This window comes from Zosterops lateralis, assembly GCF_965231275.1.
Source record: "Zosterops lateralis genome assembly, chromosome: 4".
NCBI classification, from domain to species: Eukaryota; Metazoa; Chordata; class Aves; order Passeriformes; family Zosteropidae; genus Zosterops; species Zosterops lateralis.
In genome coordinates this window covers 43,721,741-43,740,831 of record NC_139765.1, presented here as the reverse complement: position 1 = coordinate 43,740,831, position 19,091 = coordinate 43,721,741, and the positions used below count along the sequence as shown (strand labels likewise).

General features: G+C 42.7%; 1 protein-coding gene across 1 annotated transcript in view; it reads right to left on the bottom strand.

Annotated features, from left to right (window-relative positions):
* The window catches only part of SLC38A1 (solute carrier family 38 member 1), a 42,742-nt gene extending 31,278 nt beyond the window's left edge, over positions 1-11,464 (bottom strand). The window contains exons 1-2 of the mRNA XM_083860563.1: positions 10,840-11,464; positions 2,087-2,299 (exon numbers count right to left, since the gene is read on the bottom strand). Of these exons, the coding sequence (XP_083716689.1) occupies positions 2,087-2,205 (119 nt within the window). The 5' untranslated portion in view covers positions 2,206-2,299; positions 10,840-11,464. The remainder of the gene's footprint in view (positions 1-2,086; positions 2,300-10,839) is intronic.
* Positions 11,465-19,091: the final 7,627 nt, after the last annotated feature.

Genomic DNA, 19,091 nt, shown 5'->3' with positions numbered 1-19,091 from the left:
AACATGAACAAACTGGGATATACTGGGCAAAATAGTCATGCATGGGATGCAAGTACTGCCCCATGAGTGCCTTGGCAGATGGCTAAGAGAACCACAATATGCTATATCCTATAGCCAAATGATAGATCCTCCTTCTGCAGAGGAAGCAAGTCCTCCACAAAGGAACAGAAAATTGTGGAATATGTTGATCTGCCCTGAGAGCCAGAACAGTAATCAGAAATTCTGCCTCTGAGTTTCTGACCCTCTTTCCTCACTCCACTTTTCTTCTTCCTTTTGCAGGCAGCCTGGATCCAACCCAGATCTAGCCATGCTTACTATGACCTAACTCCCCAAAGCACATTGTGACCACAGAGGACCAGGCGCATACAGTGCGCTCCTTCCCCACCCTCCATAAACATTCACTGACAATGAAGTGCCAGCAGGGTTTTTCCCCATAACAGTTACTGATGGCATCAGCCAAAGTGCTGGGGAGGCATAGCCAGCCCGGTTTAGCCACTCCTCCTCTAAGGATATAAATCCTCAACAGGCTCCAGGGAGTGAATTTACCACTGTCAGCCCTAAGCTCCTCTCCTTTCAACATGAACCAGCAGGAAAGCAAGCAGGTTCATACTGGAACTGTTTTGTTTTGGCAAAGTTGGAGGGGTGTTTTTTTTTTTTTTTTTTTTTTTTTTTTTTTTTTTTTTTTTTTTCCTAACAGAAGTGGTTTGTATTTCACTTTGGCACTTCCCATCAAAGCAGTTGCATCAGAAAATTCCTGGCCAGCTCTAATCTTCACCAGCACAGCTGCGCTGCGGTCACAGCACCACCCGCCCTGCTGGTGACGGCCCCAGGACTTCCCCGGGGCTGGGGTGGGGACAGGCTGGCACTCTCCTGCCCCTCCCCTGCCACCAGCCTGGGCCCCCTGCTCTGTCCCACAGTACGGGTGGCTGGTTTTGCCGTGTGAATGGTGGAGACAATGCTGAGTGCTTCTTCCCACACCTGTCACCAAGATCCTTGTCCACCCACGCAGTTGTGAGTCTCACAACTGACTCTAATCTCACCTGGGAAAAAACAGCTCTGGATTTTGTTTTAACACTAGAAAGTGAGTTTCTCATGTAGCTGGAGAGGATGCTGCCAAAAGGAAGAAAAGGCAAGAGAAGAACCTTTTAAAGGTCATAAAATAGGTGGTGGCAGCCCTGCAGAAGGGAGCAGAATGGTGTGCTGGCACAGGCTTCCCGGCAGGGCTGGATCCCTATTCAGGCACTGACTGGCCCTGTGCTCCACCTTGGTTTGCAATATTTGAACAGGAAGTTTGATCAAAACAGAGCTTCCTATTTTACAGCTCATAAAATACAAACAGGGTCTGTCAGCAGGTCTTTGCTGTAAACTGGATGGCTCAGCACCTGTTGGAGGCTGGCAGGAAAGGCTGGAGAACTGCTTTCTGGTGGAAAAGGCAGCTCTTCAGAACTGACTGTAAACTTATAGAAAAAGCCAACAGCCTAATAATTGTATCAGTAATAACTGTAACTAATAATTTTCATCAATATTGATGCATTTTTAAACTTGATCTGATTTAGGTGTGAGACTGTTTTACCCTCTTCTTGCCACCTCTTCCTTAAGGAAGCAAACTGCTGCCCAGTTTATGTTGCCAAATTGCAAATACAGACTGGAACTACATTTACTGCCAACCACAGTAGCTATAACTCCTCAGAAGCTTGGATACATGGAGGTGGCCAGAGGAGTTACAACTGTCATATCAGAGATCAAAGGTCACCTAAGAGACTTCCCCCAAATTATGCCATCATATTCCTATTACTTCTTTGCTGTGTGGAAACATCTAAAATTTTGGCTTTTTGCTGCATTATATGTTTGTGAATTTTATTAGACTAATTTGAAAGATTCAAAATTATGAATAAATTGCTACTCTGTTTGCTTTATCTGCTATTGCAGCCTATGCCCAACAGATGCTACGTATGAAATTCAAATTACATCTTCAAATGGAGCATGACTTGGTGATGAATAATTCAAGACATATACTGAAAATTAAAATGCTGTTCTTAAACAGTGGGTTTCTTAGCAGAGGCAACGTCAGTGGAAAAATACTCACCTATTTATCTGGCCATTTTCCACCTCTGTGAAATCATTTGAATCATTGCTGATGTTATCATCTTCAGGGACAGTCATATTCTGCAATTCAGTCAGTTCTAATCCAGCTTTGAAAGGCATGCTGGGTGAGGAGCTGTGCCTATCCAAGTAGTTCTTCAAATACTAGTGTTTGTTTGGTATCTCGTGGGTAAACTGCAGTCACAGTGTCAGTAACCTAAATAAAACAAAAGAAAAAAATCCAAGATGTATATCGCCAACAGCAGGCAATATCACCAGGAGAAACCAGTGAAACCTGCACAGGAGTGACATCCATACCAACCAATTTTGTATTGCTAGATGAACCTCAGGTTATGACCTAAATACCCTGCAGAACAGTAGTAAACTTGTATGTCTTAATGAGATCAACCTCACTAACCTTATCAATTTACCCTGTCTTGCAATCGATTGCTGAAGACAGTATTTTTTTTTTTTTAACTTGTGAACAAACCAAGTCTGTTTGTTTCAGGAAAAAAGATTAACCTCCTACAAATTAAGGAATAAAAATTATTTGCTTGTCCAAGTCCCAATTTAATATCTGGCGTTTGTCTTCTGTATGTTCTCTATTCTTACTTAAATATATAAATTACATGTCCATGCTGATGCTAAGTGGGATAGAAAGAAGGCTAGAGTTATCCTAGTACTCTGTTCCACTAATACATGTATTCCAACCTGTTAAGGATTTTTGGTAAAGCAGAGGTGCAGTGGATGCTTTGTTTAAGTTTTTGGATGGTTAAACTTGTTATGAACAAGGAGAGAAACAGAAAAAACCTAAATCCCTAAGCTCATGTATCACAGAAAAAAAGAGCAATATATACCTTGTGTCAAGCAGTTATTATCTAGAGAGCAGGTGATCTCTCCTCTGATAGCTGTGTTCTATAAAAGCACAGAGAGTAACACCAAAGACAGATCAGTGACGTCTGCTACAGTGACATATTTCCTCATCAGCAATGCAAATCAACTGGAAGACCAATATTTTCTGGAGTCCAACCACTCTCGGCTGAGCTACAACTCCAGCGTGGTAGTGAGGCAACAGTACACACAAACAAGCTCCTGCACCACAACTCTCTTAATTCCCATTTTGTGAATGAATTTCCTGCAAAAAACAAACTACTCAGCCTGGGGTACGTGGTGAACCCTCAGATACCAGATTAATTTGGGGATATTTTTAAATTCTTAGGGCTACCTCAAAGCCATCAAATTGCTTGCATGCAACCAAAGAGGCATGAGCATCCATAGGCTCTTGCAGGGCAAGACAGGAGGATGTAGTACACTTGTTCAGTTATGACATCTGCCTGTTTCAAATTAAGTTTACAGAAGTCAGTACTTCTGCTCTACACCACATCCCAACCATGCAGAAGACGGGTTTGCAAATGAGCAGTTTTTTCCCGGTAAATACTTTCTCAGAAATGCCATTTCAAAGTTTACACGTGCTCTTCACAATTCCTCAAGAGTCTACCCTGTCCAAACTTCAGGTGCCAAGTTTAAAGGCTAGAGCCTCGAGGCCAACAGCAGGGCAGGATCCTTTCTCTTCAACTGAAGGAGCAGCTAAGCATGTGATTATGGTGGCAAACGCCACATGGTGGCAAGGGTAGAGTTTGGGGTGTGCAAACTGGGTACTTTTCAACTCCTCTGCAAAAGAGATTTCCACTACAGATACCAGGATAAAATTGCTCAGGTATTAAAATGTTGGCACAATAGACTATTAGAAAAAAAAAAAAAAAAAAAGAAATTGATTTAGGCTGCTGATAAATAAACGCAGACTGGCAAGCAGAGAGTGGTTTTAGCATTCCGGAACAGTCTTCTCAGAGGCTGCAGGAATAAAATAAGTCTACCTATTTTGGAAGAGAAGCACTATTTTTTATAAAGGGATAAAGCCACAGGAGACAGCGACTGCTGAGGTGGCAAGGACCAAACCCACTGAATTCTGAAGTTTCTTGTGACCGTGAGTTCCTAAAATAAACAATTTCTTAAGAGACCTGGCAACCTCTGTACCAGGATGTGTGTCCCCTGGCATTTTAAAGCCTGTGTAAAGGTTCATCTGAGATTCAAGCAGAGCAGCTTTTTCTTTGGGCATCATTTTTCATCATGATGCCCAAGAAGATTTTCAGAACTGCCTTGACATTGCCTGTGCTTAATAAATTCCCCATTAAGTGTTTCAAAAGCAGGTGCTGAAATTAGCAGCAGTGTGAGGTAAGCAGCGCGCTGGAGAGCTGCTGCACAGCTCACTGACGTGTGGCTCCAGCTTCACTCTCTGCCCCTCTGTCACGGAAACACTACAGGACCAGACTGGCAGGAACACAGCTCCCTGCTTTATTCCCAAGGAATCTTTGCAGCACAAAAGTGACGAGCTTTGTCTGTTTCAACCAAAACGCCACTTCTACAAAAACTAATTGAATGAAGACTTTTCATAAGGACATGTAGTGATAGGACAAGGGGGAATGGCTTTAAACTGAAAGAGGACAGGTTTAGGCTAGATATTAGGAAGAAATTCTTTACTGTGAGGGTGGTGAGGCACTGGAATAGATTTCTCATCTCTAGAACTGTTCAAGGTCAGGTTGGATAGGGCTTTGTACAACCTGGTGTAGGGGAAGGTGTCCTTGCCCACAGCAGAGAGGTTGGAACAAGATGATCTTGAAGGTCTTTTCCAACCCAAACCCTTCTATGATTCTATAAGACAGAGCAAAATCTTAGCGCAAGCTGAAGCACCAGCTATCATTTCAGCAGATTCCATATTTCAGTCAGACAAGTTGCTTCTGAAGCATCTTGACAGTGGATAAATCTCTGAATATGCTTCAGGTTCTTGCTAGGGTAAGTAATTTACTAAAAAACCACCAAAACAAAACCCTGAAACAAACAAACAAAAAAATCTGTAATGAAATAATGCATAGCACTTCCAAGTATGAGAAAGCCTGATCTCAGTGTCAAAACATGAGGAGGGTGAGGAGAGTGTGGTGGGGCTGGGAACTGAGTTCATTGTCATGGCATGAACTCATCACGGATCTTTGGCAAAGTAAAACAAACATGTCCTCTGCTCCTCCACCTATAAAATTAAGATGATAATAGTGACACCAACACTCAGTTTGTTAAATGCTTGAAGATTCAGAGACAAAGGGTGATACAAGTGTGATACCTGGAATAAAACACTATGAAAATCACAAAATTTTTGCAATGATAACTTTATCTTAGAGATATACGGAGAAAATTCTTTGTCACTGCTAATTACTCTGGGCACTCTCCACAGTCAATGGCGTATAGGTGGTCATATGAATTTCATCCCCAATTCACCTACTCTAAACTTCCAAGTTCACCCATGTGACCAATCACAGAGTCTAAATAAAATTTAAAATCCCAAAGGTTAGGGTTCATGTCAACTAGCTTAATTCCCTACAAGTCAAGTGTCCACTCCAGGCCTGTCACTTGGCCTCTACAGTTGAGCTTGGTGCTGCTGGAGGACAACTTCACTGACCCAGGGAGGGGTCTGCAGTCACACTGAGCTGTTATACATACACATAGTGTAACTATGACTGAGCTGCTCCCTGCAATTGCAATAGCTTTGCTCCCAAAAGGAGATTCAACGCTGGGACAGCTGAGCATAGCTGAGCTAAACAAGTTGCCATCTCAGGTGTACATGCCACTAGTGCTGTGAGAAAGAAACCCAAAATTGCTTCAACTAATAAAAATTCACCATATCTTGATACTGAGCTGTATTGGAAGCACCAGGGTAATATTTGTACTTTTACGGCCTTCTCATTCAAGAAATGTCTTAAAATAAATGCAAATAAAAATGCTATGTTGGCAAGAGTTCTTAGCCTGACCTTTATTCCTAATTCACATTGAAAGACAGTAAATAATCACATGAATAGTGACTGCAGAAATCCCAATCATCTCGGTCATTACGTCTACTACTCTGTCCAGCCTTAAACCTCTCAAAAGGAAAACTTCCAGAGACCTGCCATCAAACCTCTCTTTCCAGACACACACCTAATAAATTATAAAGGACAAATCAGAATTTTGCTCTTACTTCAAGTTTTTCTACTCAGGTGGGCAAGCACTCCTTCTTGAAGAAGGCATCACACTAAGAGAAAACCAGCAAAGAGCTAATGACTCTTAAAAATGAACCTCAAGGATCTGTGTCCTGTAGCTGACCTAGCTCTTCTGTCTAGCAGAAAAAGCACTTCTCTGGCCTAGCAGCTTAGCTTTCTCTTTAAACATCCCATGATATGTCTCGTAAAAACCATTACAGATAGTTTATTTGTTGTGTGCTCCTTGAAGAATATGGGAAAGATTACAACTGGTCACAACTTCAGGAGGACTATGAGATGACACAAGAAGATAAAAGGAGTTTATTATTTTCAAGGACAACAAGACCTTCACATGCCATTAAAACACATTCCAAGAACTATGGTCATTTTCTCTGTCGACCTGTGAAACATTAAAAAAAAAAAAAAAACAAATCCCTGCAACTCCAGTTTCCTGGACTGTTAAAATTGCACAAGAGAGGTACTGGGATAAAAAACTTTATGTTTGGAAAAAAAAAATGGTAATACAGACAATCTATTTCTTCTGGTTCATGCATGAGTCCTTTCCAGGCCATACATGGAAGAGGTTTAATCTCAGAAAACACTTTGCCCGAAGTTGTGTTTCCAAAAAGAACAACATCACTGCTGGTAGGAATCACGATGGCTTAATTCACATGCCATTTTTTTTCATATCCTGTAAATGACACAGTTCCAAAAGTGCCATCTTAAGGCACATGGCTGCTCAAAAGCTGACCCAGCATGTGAGAGGCATTTGGGTAAGTGGTCAAGCTGCACAACATCTAGTCCGTCTCTGGGTACGGTTTTTGCAATGTGCCCTTTCATTGGGCACTTCATTCACTGCTCACTTCCCACAGTCAAATGGTCTTGGGGTTGGTAAATATCCAAGACACACTAAGCACATTTAACTCTGGAATTCAAGATAATTTACTCAAAAGACAAAATGTGACTCAACTTTCTTCTCAAAGGGAGTTTTGTCCAGAACTCCTCTTGGCTGGTTACAAATCATCAGAACCCTGCACTTGAATTTTGCACAAACTGTTTTTATTCCTGTAAAACCTGAGATGCTCATACTTTTGTAAGTTCTTTCAAAGAAGAGCAATATGACCGGTAAGACACCATGGATATAAATAATGAAACACAGAGACTGAAACTCTGCGTATGGACTATTCTCTTAAATGACCAAAAACAAGAATAGGCTTTGCACGTAACAGTATCACACTGAGAGGCAGGGAAGCAACTATCTCCTTTTTGTCCTGCATTAGTGACACCTGACATGAGGAACATAATGCCCCAGACTTACTCCTCATCTACAGGAAGGACAAAATGGAGAGATTAGAGAAGAGCCACTGAGATAACAAAGAGCTTGGAAATTAGACTGACTCACATCCACTGAGCAAACATCTGCAGTGCTTGAAATGTCATTGCCTCCAGCTCCTCAGCTCTGCCCCTCTGCTGCAGGCTGCAGGAGCAGTGGAAGGAAGCAGGTTCATCCCCCGGCCCCAGTGGTGTCCCAGTTGGGCCCAGGTGCCACAAATTACCAGCAAGATGCCAGCACACGCCTGTCGGCAACAGCGCCAGGATGAGGGCAGCGTGGCAGCCTTCGAGCTGCTGCAGCCATTTGCTCGGTGTCTGCAAGCCACCGCCTCCCATACCCAGGCTCCTCTCCCTCACAGCTCACACGGCATGCAGGATGGAAACAGTTAAAAGATAAGATGGGGGGTGGGAAAACAAGTAGCAGAAGTCTTGGGAAGGAAGCTCAGAAAAGGGTGCTATAAAACAGAAGTGATGAGAACAAATGTGGATGGTCAACCTTCCTTTTGGTAGTGCATGACCTTGTGCTGCAACAGGAAAATGTTGGCCGATCACTCTCCATACTGCCCTTCCATGCTGCCATAAAGAAAGGGAAGACAGTCCCAAATTGAGTCTCGACAGGCTACTCAGCTGATCAAAGGCAGGCAAATAAGAAACCATAAAATCCCAGCCTGATTCACCAAGCGATTCATTACTTTAGGCAAAATAAAGGAAAATGGTTTTAAGTGCATTTTTGTTTTGAGCCCTTCCCAGTCAATTTAGGAAAGGCATTTGGCAGAGGACTATAGTCACATTTTTTCTTAATTATATTTCTTTGTGAAATCCTCTCGACAGTCTTAGTTTTCAGAAGAGATCCCACAACACACCGCCACAAATAAATGCACTCTTGTCTTCCACAGAAAGTGGAAATGCCATGTGAGTGGGGTTTTATGGGTCACTGCAACAAAACACACTATCCAGATGTATTTTTAAGGGTTAAACAGCAGCTCTGAAATTCCCATTTAAATAAACTTTTGTACTACAGAAGGTAGAATCCTTTGTATAAGTTCATGTGTAACTCACTTTTCCTCTGCCTCAGTTTACAAGTAATTTCTCTGCCTCAGTTTTCTTGACTGTAGGACACTCAAAGCAATATTTAGCTGATAAGCTTGGGCAAATATTGAAAGAGTTAACTGCAAAACATGAAAAAGCTGCCATTTTTCCCAAGAGCAGCTGCTCAAACTTCTTGGATTGGATTAAGGTCACAGCAGTAAGTATCCATCAGAAAGAAAACTGAATTCACGCTTAAAATATTTAAATATTTCCAAAACATCCACTGGTCTTCACAATACAAACTTTTAAGTGATGGTTATTATCATGTTACTTGCTATGCAGATTCCAACAGAAATGAGCAAGATGCTAAAAAGGGAGAGAAGAGCACAGGAGAAAGGAGAGTCCCATTTCTGCTCAGTCACCACTCTTCCACTGCTAAGAACAAGCTCCCGAAACAGCAAACACAGACGAAATGTAGGACAGAGACCCAGGAGGAGCTGCCTGCAAGCAGGAAGGCCGAGAGAGCACTGCCTCCCTTTCCATCCTTTAAAATGCTTGTAAAAAGCAGGATCTGGGCACGAAGGACAATTGATCCTCTACGTTTTACAGCAGCCTGCAGAAAGCCTCAAACTCAGGGGATAATCCTCTTCACAGGGGTATGTACAGCTGGGTGCTCGCTGCCAACAACTGCCCCCCACCCTCACCCAGCCTGGAGGGCCCAGTTGGTCCACCCACAACATAAATAGTCTCAAGTGACAAGACAGAGGATGCTGCAGTGTGCTTCAGTGAAGTGCTGTCTCTATGGTGCCTCTTAAAAAGAAAAAAACCCAACCTTCCAAAAAGGAAAGTCAAATAGGAGTCATTCAGACGGTGAAGCAGATCCCATTTTAGTCAGTGAATTTCCACCGAGCCTCAGCAGAAGGCCTCTGCTTCCCAGCAATATGGCAGTTCCCAGACCTCACGCAGGTTTTGCAAAGCGGATTTCAGTGGCATTTCGGCAGGGGTTTCTAGCCTGGAAAGGGCAGTTATTGATAGATATACCCTTCAGCAACAGATGGAATTTCATTTTAGAGGCTTTTTAAATGAAGTTGGAGTTTTGGTAGCAAATGAAGTAAAATTTAGATGGAGGATTCTGTTTCTTTCTCCCACTGTAGCTGTTTTTTCTTCTGATCTATGAAGGTTAGACAGGGAATTTTTGCTTTGTTGTTGTTTTTTTTTTTTTTTTTTTTTTTTTTTTTTATTCCTGCAATATATTTTATCAACTAACACGTATCTTTATCTTACACTTTACTTTTAGAACAATGTCTGTTCTGTTATTTTGCGTTTGAAGCAGAAGTAACAGCCAAACCAACCTGAAGGTGAATAAAGCACTTGCACAGGTTCCTATTTATAATTTGGACTCGAGGTTGGTAGAAATGTCCCACAGCAGTGAGGGACTCTGAACAGCCTACGGGCACGAGGTGAGAGTTCAGCCGCTGGCACAAGGAAACTACAGCTTCTCCTACCATAAACCAGCTGCAAGATCCAGGTCTATTTCAGCCCTTCCAATGGCACAGACAAAGCAGACCTCGTGGTCTTTTCTCTCTCAGGGAATCAGACACATCCTAGCTACAGGTTGCATTAGGAACTCTGCACACAATGGAAGGAGCCCCCTGCCACAGGAGCGGGCGGGATGTACACACCCGGGAGCCCGCGCAGCGCCGGGCATCCACTCGGGCCTCTTTTTGTTCTCGCCTTCGCTCACTAAAGGCGACCACCTCGGCTTTACTATGTATTTACGAGCGCCCCGCACACGCCTGCGCGCCCCGGGCCCAGCCTGCATTTTCCCAATGCCGCAGAACTTGCGCTGGCCCCCGGCGGGGCTGGGTGTGAGGCCGGGCAGGAGCGGCCCCGGGCAGGGCTGAGCCCGTCCTGCGGCACCGCCACCGGCCCTCCTCAGGGCACTCTCATTTATTATTACTATTTTTTTTTCTTCGCTGCCAGCAGAAGCCCGTAGCCGCAGACTGCCAGATTTTGGGTGTATTTCTGCGGGTTTTGTTTGTTTGTTTGTTTGTTGGGGGGTTTTTTCCATGCCGCCGCGGCAGTGGGCGAGGGCAGCATGGCCCCCCGCCTGGGGCAGATTGCCGCATGGCCCCGCCGGCCCCGCGCGGTTCGGGGCTCGCTCCGGCGGCACGGGGAGGGGGGGGGGGCAGCGGACACGTTCTGCGGGCGATGGGCGAGCCTGCGAGCACGGCGGGGACAAAGCCCGCGCTGCGCGGCCGCGGCGCCCAGACAAAGGGTGCGGGGGAGCCGCGGCCCCGTCCCTCCGAGCGCGTTAGCTGCGGCTGCCTACCTTCCCCAGGAGCCGCGGGGACCCTCCGAGCCGCGATCCGCCTTTTCCGCCGGGATCCGCCGGGAGAACCCCGACAAATAATTACAGGGATGAAAATAAAATTCAGTTTTTAAAAAAATGAAGAAGAAGAAAAAGGAGCGAGAGAAATTAAACTAGGGAAGCGAAAACGGCGAGAAGCAGGCCCTTTTTCCTCCCGCCGTGGGGCTGCGAGCATGTGGAGGCGGGCGGGATGGCGGGAGCGCGCTGCGCGCGCCGCTCGGTGCCGGGGCCGCGCCAGGTGCGGCGGGAGCGGGGCCCGCGCGCTGCGCGTTCACGCGTGGCCGGGCGCAGACCCGCGCGCCCCCGACACGCCCCGCGCCGCGCCCGCAGGGACCTCAGCACCTTAAACAAACAAACACACACACACACAAAACCCCCACCACCACCACAACAAAACCCAACTGATTTTTTTACTCTTTTTACAACAGACAATATTTTTTTCTCTCTTTTTTCATGCCACAGTTGGCCACAGGAGGAACCCTGGCATGCAGGCTGGATTTTTGTGGCTTGGAATGGCTACGGAAGATCTGGCATTATTGTGTTAGCCGATTTCCTGTTTGTGTAAAATATATATGCTGAAAATGCTTCCATTTGTGCAAGAGATCAGAGCATTTCCTGCTGGGGCACCACACCTGAGTGAACGGGGAATTCGATGCGCAGATTATTTGCTGTAGATTGTTATTTCTGTACTAATATCTAGAAAGCTTTTTGGCTTGGAAAAAACTTTTCAAGAGCTAACCTGGAGCAAGATGGTGTTGCAGCTGTCCTTGGCTTGCCCCTCTACAGAACACATGACTTGCATGGGGTATCACAAGGCAAAGAATGAAAGGGTGCCTGTGGGTTTGGGCACACTTTGCCTGGCCCACCCATGGAGGGTAATGGCTTCTGGGATGCTCTCATGGCAGCTCTTCCAGAAGCTTCTTGAGGTGCTTGCTCTGGAATTTCCACTACTGGGTCTCCTAAATGTCAGGCTGAAAAGGCAGATGACACACACATGAAGAACTGTGGTTTTCAAATTACTGACTTTGCATATACAAATCAGATTCCTGTTTGGGTGCTTTCACCACATTTTTTTTGTGGGTTTTTTTTTTTCAATAGGGCAGTTCATAGTCATAGAACAGTTTGGGTTGGAAGGACCTCTAAAGGTCATCTAGCCCAACAGCCAGCAATGGACAGGGACATCCTCATCTACATCAAGTTGCTCAGAGCCCCATTCACCCTGACTTTGAATGTTTTCAGGGATGGAGCATCCACCACCCCTCTGGGCAACTTCTTCCAGTGTTTCACCACCCTCTTTTTCATTATATCTAATATAAATTGACCCTCATTCAGTTTAGAACCATCACCCCTTGTCCTATTGCAACAGGCCCTGCTAACAATTTTGTCACTCTTTCTTATAGGCCCCCTTTAGGTACTGAAAGGCCACAATAAAGTCTCCTTGGAGCCTTCTTTGATCCAGGCTGAACAACCAGCTCTTTCAGCCTGTCCTCATAGGAGAGATGCTCCATGCCTATGATCATCATCATGGCCCTACTGCTTCGACAGCCCCATGTGTCTCCTGTGCTGAGGACCCGAGTTCTCTGAATGTGAAGTGCTGTGCAAACAGTAAATTAATTAACACCTATTGCACCCTTCTAGGACAAGAGCCATATCATCCCAGTATTGATTGAAGCCTGAGGAACAGCTAGCTGAACAAGGGCATTGAGGCAAGGGCTGGTCTTTCAACCTTACTCGTGTGATTAAGCCTCTCACATCAGAATCATATGCTATATGATCATATCATATCTCAGTTCCAGAGAAATTTAGGATTGACAAAAGATGGGGGGATGTGAGGGACTGGATTCCAAGTTAGGGGCTTCACTCCCCACCCAGCCCTCAGTGCAAGGTACCATGCCTGAAAGCAGAGAAGCAGGTATTTGCAATTCACTCTGACTCAATTAGACTTATCTATGGTGAACTGAAAATCAATCTCTCCTCCAGATTATTGAATAAAAATGTGTATTATATAGTGGATGGGGTCAGGTGCTGCTGCTGTAGGAAATAAGAGGAAACTACTTTATTTCTTTAAAACAAAACGTGTCAGGCTATGAGGTGAATGATCATTGATTTGATGTGTTCTGCTACCTCCTTTTCTTTTGTAGTTTCAAAGGCAGGCTATTTGATTCTTACCTTGTCATGTGCATTCTTAGAATGGAGGTAATTATTTTTCATAGAATTCCAAAAAAAGTATTTTTAATGTATCTCAACACAGCTCCACAAAAATGATAGCACTTCTTAGAAATGGACATTATTTTACTTTGCATCTTTAGTATTTCAAATTTCTCCACTCTCCCTCTCAATATCTCTCGGAGTTTTTATCACTGTTGGTTCTGCTTGCCTTGATATGCTGTGGAAGTTTGATGCTTGTGGCAAGCATCTTCTAGTTCTAGTTTTGTGGTTTCTTGTAAGCTTTTATTCAACAGGTTTTCATGACAGTCACTCCTTATTGACCCTATTCACTCCTCCTGTGTCTTTCTCTTTATTCTTTTCACTCATTATCTCATTCCTACTTCTGGTTTAGAGATATACCACAAAGATTCAGGAATTTACCTTAATTTTTTTCTTTCTGTTGCCCATCTTAAACTGGTATGAGATCTCAAATCTCTTCTTGGATGCCTTTCAATGCACTTTTATCTAGTCAAAATGGATCCTCTTTTCTTTCCTCAGAAATAACCCTGAGCCTTTCTCTGTTTATGGTATTACTATTCTCATCCTGTTTTTGTTCAGACTTGCAACTTCCAAATATCCTTTAGACTGTATTTTGCCTGCCTAAAATGAATCAACAGCCGTGTTCATTTTCAGAACTACCCTCTGAAGTGCAATGTTCTTCCAGAGTCTGGAAAATTCCCTTCTGTGCTGTCCTTCAAGAATTTATGCTTATTGACTAACCTATACTTACTAATGGAAACTGCTGGTATGTAACAAAAAATATATCTACATCATAAAAGTGAGGTTAAATCAAAAGACACCAAATACGCCTTTGGCTGACTAAAATATTGCACATGTGAACATTTAGCAATTTTCCTCCTGCAGTTTCAGAATGCTGTTTGATTTGGCGTGCATTTCGTTGAAAGCGGGGCTTGTTTGGCTTCTTTGTTGTCTTTTGCTTCCAAATTGCAGCAATGCCTACCAGACATTACAGACACAATTCTTGCACCTGAAACAAAGCTGATGACAGAGCATCATTAATTTTGTATGATTATCCTTACAACTATTTTACCCTCGGGCAGATATATAGCTACAGCCCAGGGGAATGGAGTTGCTGGAGTTGGAGGTGGCTGTGCCTGGGGCAGAGGAATTCACAGCTGATGTGATGAGCCTGACAGGTGGAGCTGGAGGTGCTTACAGAGTTCTCTTCACCTCTATTTTAGTACATCCATCATTGGCATGCTTGAACTTAGGTGTTAGTGCTTGTGTGAAATAGAGGAGAACAAAAGAGAACAGATCAGAAATGTAAAGCCAGCTGAAGGAGAAAGTCCTGTGTTTTTCAGAGAAGGTGATTGCTGCCAGAAAGTGACCTTGAACATCTTTGAAGTCTCTGACTGCCGTTCAAGTATAGTGATGAAGCAGAGGATGTAAGCAATGGCTATTTTTGCACCTGAGTGCTACCTCTAAATCAAGTTGAACTAAAATGCACATAGAATTTAGTGACCTTTTTGTTTGTTTGTTCACTGTTTTTCTTTTTTTGGAAAGAGGAATTTGTGTCCATTTGCTGCAGAGAACCAACAAGCTTGTTTGATGACTGTGTCGTAGCCATGGGGCTGCTCACAGGAGGGGGCAGTACTGGTCCTCTTAAAGGAAGTAATTAGATAGGGAGATCCCTTTCCCACCAAGGCTTCACAGAGATTGTGGGCTCAAATAGTCTTGGAGGTGTGCTGCAAGGACAAACAAAATACTGGTACCTACTTGGGCTGGGTGTGGTTCAAGCCCAAGCACACCTTGGGGCTTGCTGAGGTGGGTGAAGTCTTTCAGGGTGGAACAGCAAGCTATTGACTGCACAGTACAAATTAATTCTTGAAAATAGAGTAAATGTTTCAACAAATATCTATGGATTCTCTGGTCTGCCATGCCAGGATTTGCTAGCAAACAAAAATAAAGGTTTTAGGGATATCTATCACCATGCTAAAAGCCTTCTGGTGCTAGCAGGGTCCTGACACTGAGTCTGGGACATTAGCAGGGGAGGATATTTTGCTCAGCAGCAGAGCAAGAGAGAACATCATTGACTACAATGCATAATGTACAATCCGTACATGACTGGTCTTGTGTGATACTCTGAAAAGAACTGCCCACACTTGTCACAAATTTCATGAGCACTGATAGCATCAGCTGTGTTTAAACCTGTTCAGCCCGCCTCCAACTCTGCATGTTGAGACAATCAGTTTTCTAGGGCTGTGAAATCTTGCATGCATGTCTGTAATGCTGTGACCATGAGATGTTATCCTGGCCAAAGTATGGTATCCAACTGATAATGAGTAATCCTGGTTTAATAGGAGTTGTCCTCTGCTCTTTCTCTTTAGATTCAGGAATTCACCGAGCGAACCAGGTAGTTGTGCTTTTTCTCCTTAACTCCTGATCATCTGCTCTAATTCTTTTCTTTGGTCAGAACAAGTGTTTTACTGGGATACAAAGTTTTCAAACTTCCTGCATGAGGCTAAGGGAATAGCAGTGGCTAAAATAAAAGAGAATTACAAATATGATAGATGCCTGTAGTGATAGTAAAAGTTTCATTTAAACACATTTTAAAAGTAGTCATAAGAAAATGCTCTTTTATTTACTTGCCTTTAAGGCGTTGCTTCTTGAAGTCACTTTATAGCATTATAGACCAGTTTATATGGTCTGAGTAGACCATAAAACTTTGATCTCTTTGAAATGAGTTAATTCAGACTTTGTGGTGACCAGGATGCTGAGTTGTGTTGCTACATAAAGATGAGATCCCCTCGTCTTTTCCCCAGAAAAGAATAGGTTTTGCCGTTCTATTTTTATAGAGTAACTTCAAGGGCTTGCTTAGCATTTTGAGGGATAATACCTGTGATGTCATGTTGTCAGAAACTGTCCTGGCAAACTGCAGCTCCTAGTCCCAGCATATACAGCACAGCTACCGAGAATGGGATGTGTCTAGAAATGTGAGATAATTGATAACAGTTTTGAATTAAATTATACTAAAAATACTTAGTTATGTATTGTATTAAATTATACTAAACATAATTCATTTAATCTAGGACTGGCCTGCTAGTGCAGAGCCCAGTAATTGAATTCTTCTCTGTTAAGTAAGATAGATGAAAAGGTAGATATAGATATATGAATGAAAAAAAATGAAAACTTAGTTCAGAATTTAGGTGCTAAATATTATATATCTAAATCCATAACATTAATTAAAAGCTTTTGAAGTTGATGAGCATATCTCTCTACTGCTTAAATCCGGGTGTTGAGGGAAATGGAAGTCTTTAGAGGAGTGCTCATTTGCCTATGTGTGAAATTTGATGCTGACTTGTAAGTATCCAGGTTGTACATACTGATCTTAGTGTAACCCTGCAATAATGTGATCTGCTGACCTCATGCTGTCATAAAACATCATGAAATGGGAGAGTTTGGAAAAAAGGGATGAAATTCTTTTGACAATTCCCATCTAAAAAGATGACATAAGATTTTCAGGATGGTGGAGAAATGATGAATTCTTTAAATAAAACACCACAGTAAACAAACAACAAATAAAGCTTAGATTTACACACAAGAAATTCAGACACAGGGAGTAGAGGACTAGGTTAAAATAAAGTCCCTTAAGAACATCTTGATGGTCAATATTTTTTAAAAGAATAAAGCAAAATAAAGTTATTGACATGCCTGAGGGCATTTCAGCAAGTGTGGCTGAAATCTGACAGAAATAGTGAGTTTATTTAAAATTTGATGTTGTTAACAAATCTGTAGGACCAGGCAGATGCCTCATGTGGCACCCAGGACCCATCCCATACTTCTTCTGGTATGTGCATTAGCTTTTGTAGTTCTGTAAAATACAAACAAATTCAATATTCATGAAACATAAATCAAATCAGTGAAAGCAGAATCTATCCCATCATTCACAAGGCTTTGGGTATTGCATATTCCAGGCAAGTCCTGGATTGTGACAGTGCTATAGGCCAGGGCCATGCTATGTGCATACGCATTCAGTGGTTGTTAAATGTTCGTGTCTTTCATTACATGTTTATGGAGGAGTAAAGTTCCATAGAAAAAGCATAAAACCAATAAAATGAAACACACTGGTATTTCATGTTATAAATATAGCAAGACTTCCTGATCTGCTCAAGACAGGGAAGTTTCAAGCCCTGCTGGTGTGGCTGCTTCCCCTGAGCCTCCCATGCGGCGGGGAGCTGGTCAACACCAGTTGCGCCTCACAGACAGACAGGCTATTGAGTTTGAGCTGCAGATGAGGAGAAAAGGCAAATAGCAGACAAAAACGTCAAAGTATGCAGCTCTATTAGCAGTCATGCTTAAACACATTCTGAGGTACCTGTGCAGTAATCTATTTCTCTCTCTGGTTTTGGGCTTCATGTAGCAGCTGTCATTACAGTAATGAAGTGATTAGATCTGCTCTGTTGCCTAATTACAGGACTAGAAATGGCATGCGTGCCTGCAATCTAGTTAAGTACTCTATATCTGAATCCTCTGATTTCAAGGATAGTGTTTGGAAAATTATCTTTAGAGCACATAATTTTTTTTTTAAGTGTGCTTGATTGAAGTGAGGAGTCTATCATATTGTAGAATTATTGATTACATTAAGTACTTTGAACTTACACAGTGCTTTTCATCTCAGCATCTCTGAGTATTTTGCTACAAGGGGCAAGTATTACTAGTCCCATTGCAAATTGAAAACTTGGGGAAAAAAGGAGACTACATTATTTATTTAGGATTCCTATCAAATGTTACAACAAGATTAGCTAGTTCAAGACTAGATACCTTTTTCTTTAATGTCCTCAAGAGGATGCTACAAGCAAGAGACCTTTTTTTGCATTTCTTTTGGATGAAAGGATCTTCCATGCAAGTCCTGGTGCTATATGTGTTGGGCCAAAGTGAGACTGCTCCCAGTCTCCAGCTGGATACAGCACCTGCAGTTTCCCAGAACAATGCCCAGTCTTTGTACAATTCTATATAGTCATTCTAATGATAGAAGCACAGTGTTATAGGAGAGAAGACTTCACATGTCTGCCATAATTACTGATATTTATCCCTCTAGAGGTAGGACTACCTTCATACCAGCTCCTGACATCTTTGGAGATGGAAAATTAAACCTGCTGCTTACCACCATCTGTTTTATTGTCTTCCAGCAGCTGTATATTTGCCCACCAAAAACATATTTCAATACTGTGGGCTTAAAACCCTCTCCTGTCTGGGTTTACATCCCTGAGTGTCCTATCTGAGACAATTGGTGTGACCAGAAGTTGAAATCTGAGTGAAGACTACCTGCCTTGTCCTGCAGCCTCTTTGAACAAAATTGTGGTAGCAGAAGATGCTTTTCAGTTAGCAATGCATACAACTAAATGTGTGCCCTCTTACAGAAACAAGATGGTCATTATCAGTGGGACATACACAAGTTAAGCATTGGCAGAAGCTCTTCACACTGGAAAAGGGATTCAGTGGTTTTGATTCCCACTGCTTGCACCCATCTACAGGTCCCTTCTGTTTCACCATCTGTTTCATGTTGCTTAGTCAGAAGATGAAGAAAACAGGTAACAGTAATATTTTAACAAGACTGTGTCAGAGGTAAAGTGCAATGAAATTTCAAAGACTCATGTAAAAGTCTAAATGTTGTTTTAAAAAAATGTGTCCTGAGGAAAGTGATAGCAAAAAAAGTTCTTAGAAGATCAGAGTGCAACAAATGCTTTACCAGTAGATCTGGTGTATAGAGCTCTGAGTAACCAGAAGACAAAAAGGTATATTATAATATGTAGGATATAAAAATTTACATTATTATTTTATAGCTAAAATTTAGAGATATCCAAGGTATAATGTATATTAACTGATGCTACTTTAGCTCTTATAATAAATACATTAAAAAAATAATCCTGAGTGAGTTTAGAACCTGAGTAGGTTTAGAACTGGAATTTCATGCAGGAGCTTGACTGTAGTTTGCTAAGTATACTTAGTCCAAAATGGCTGTTTGAAAATGCTGTCTTCCTAAA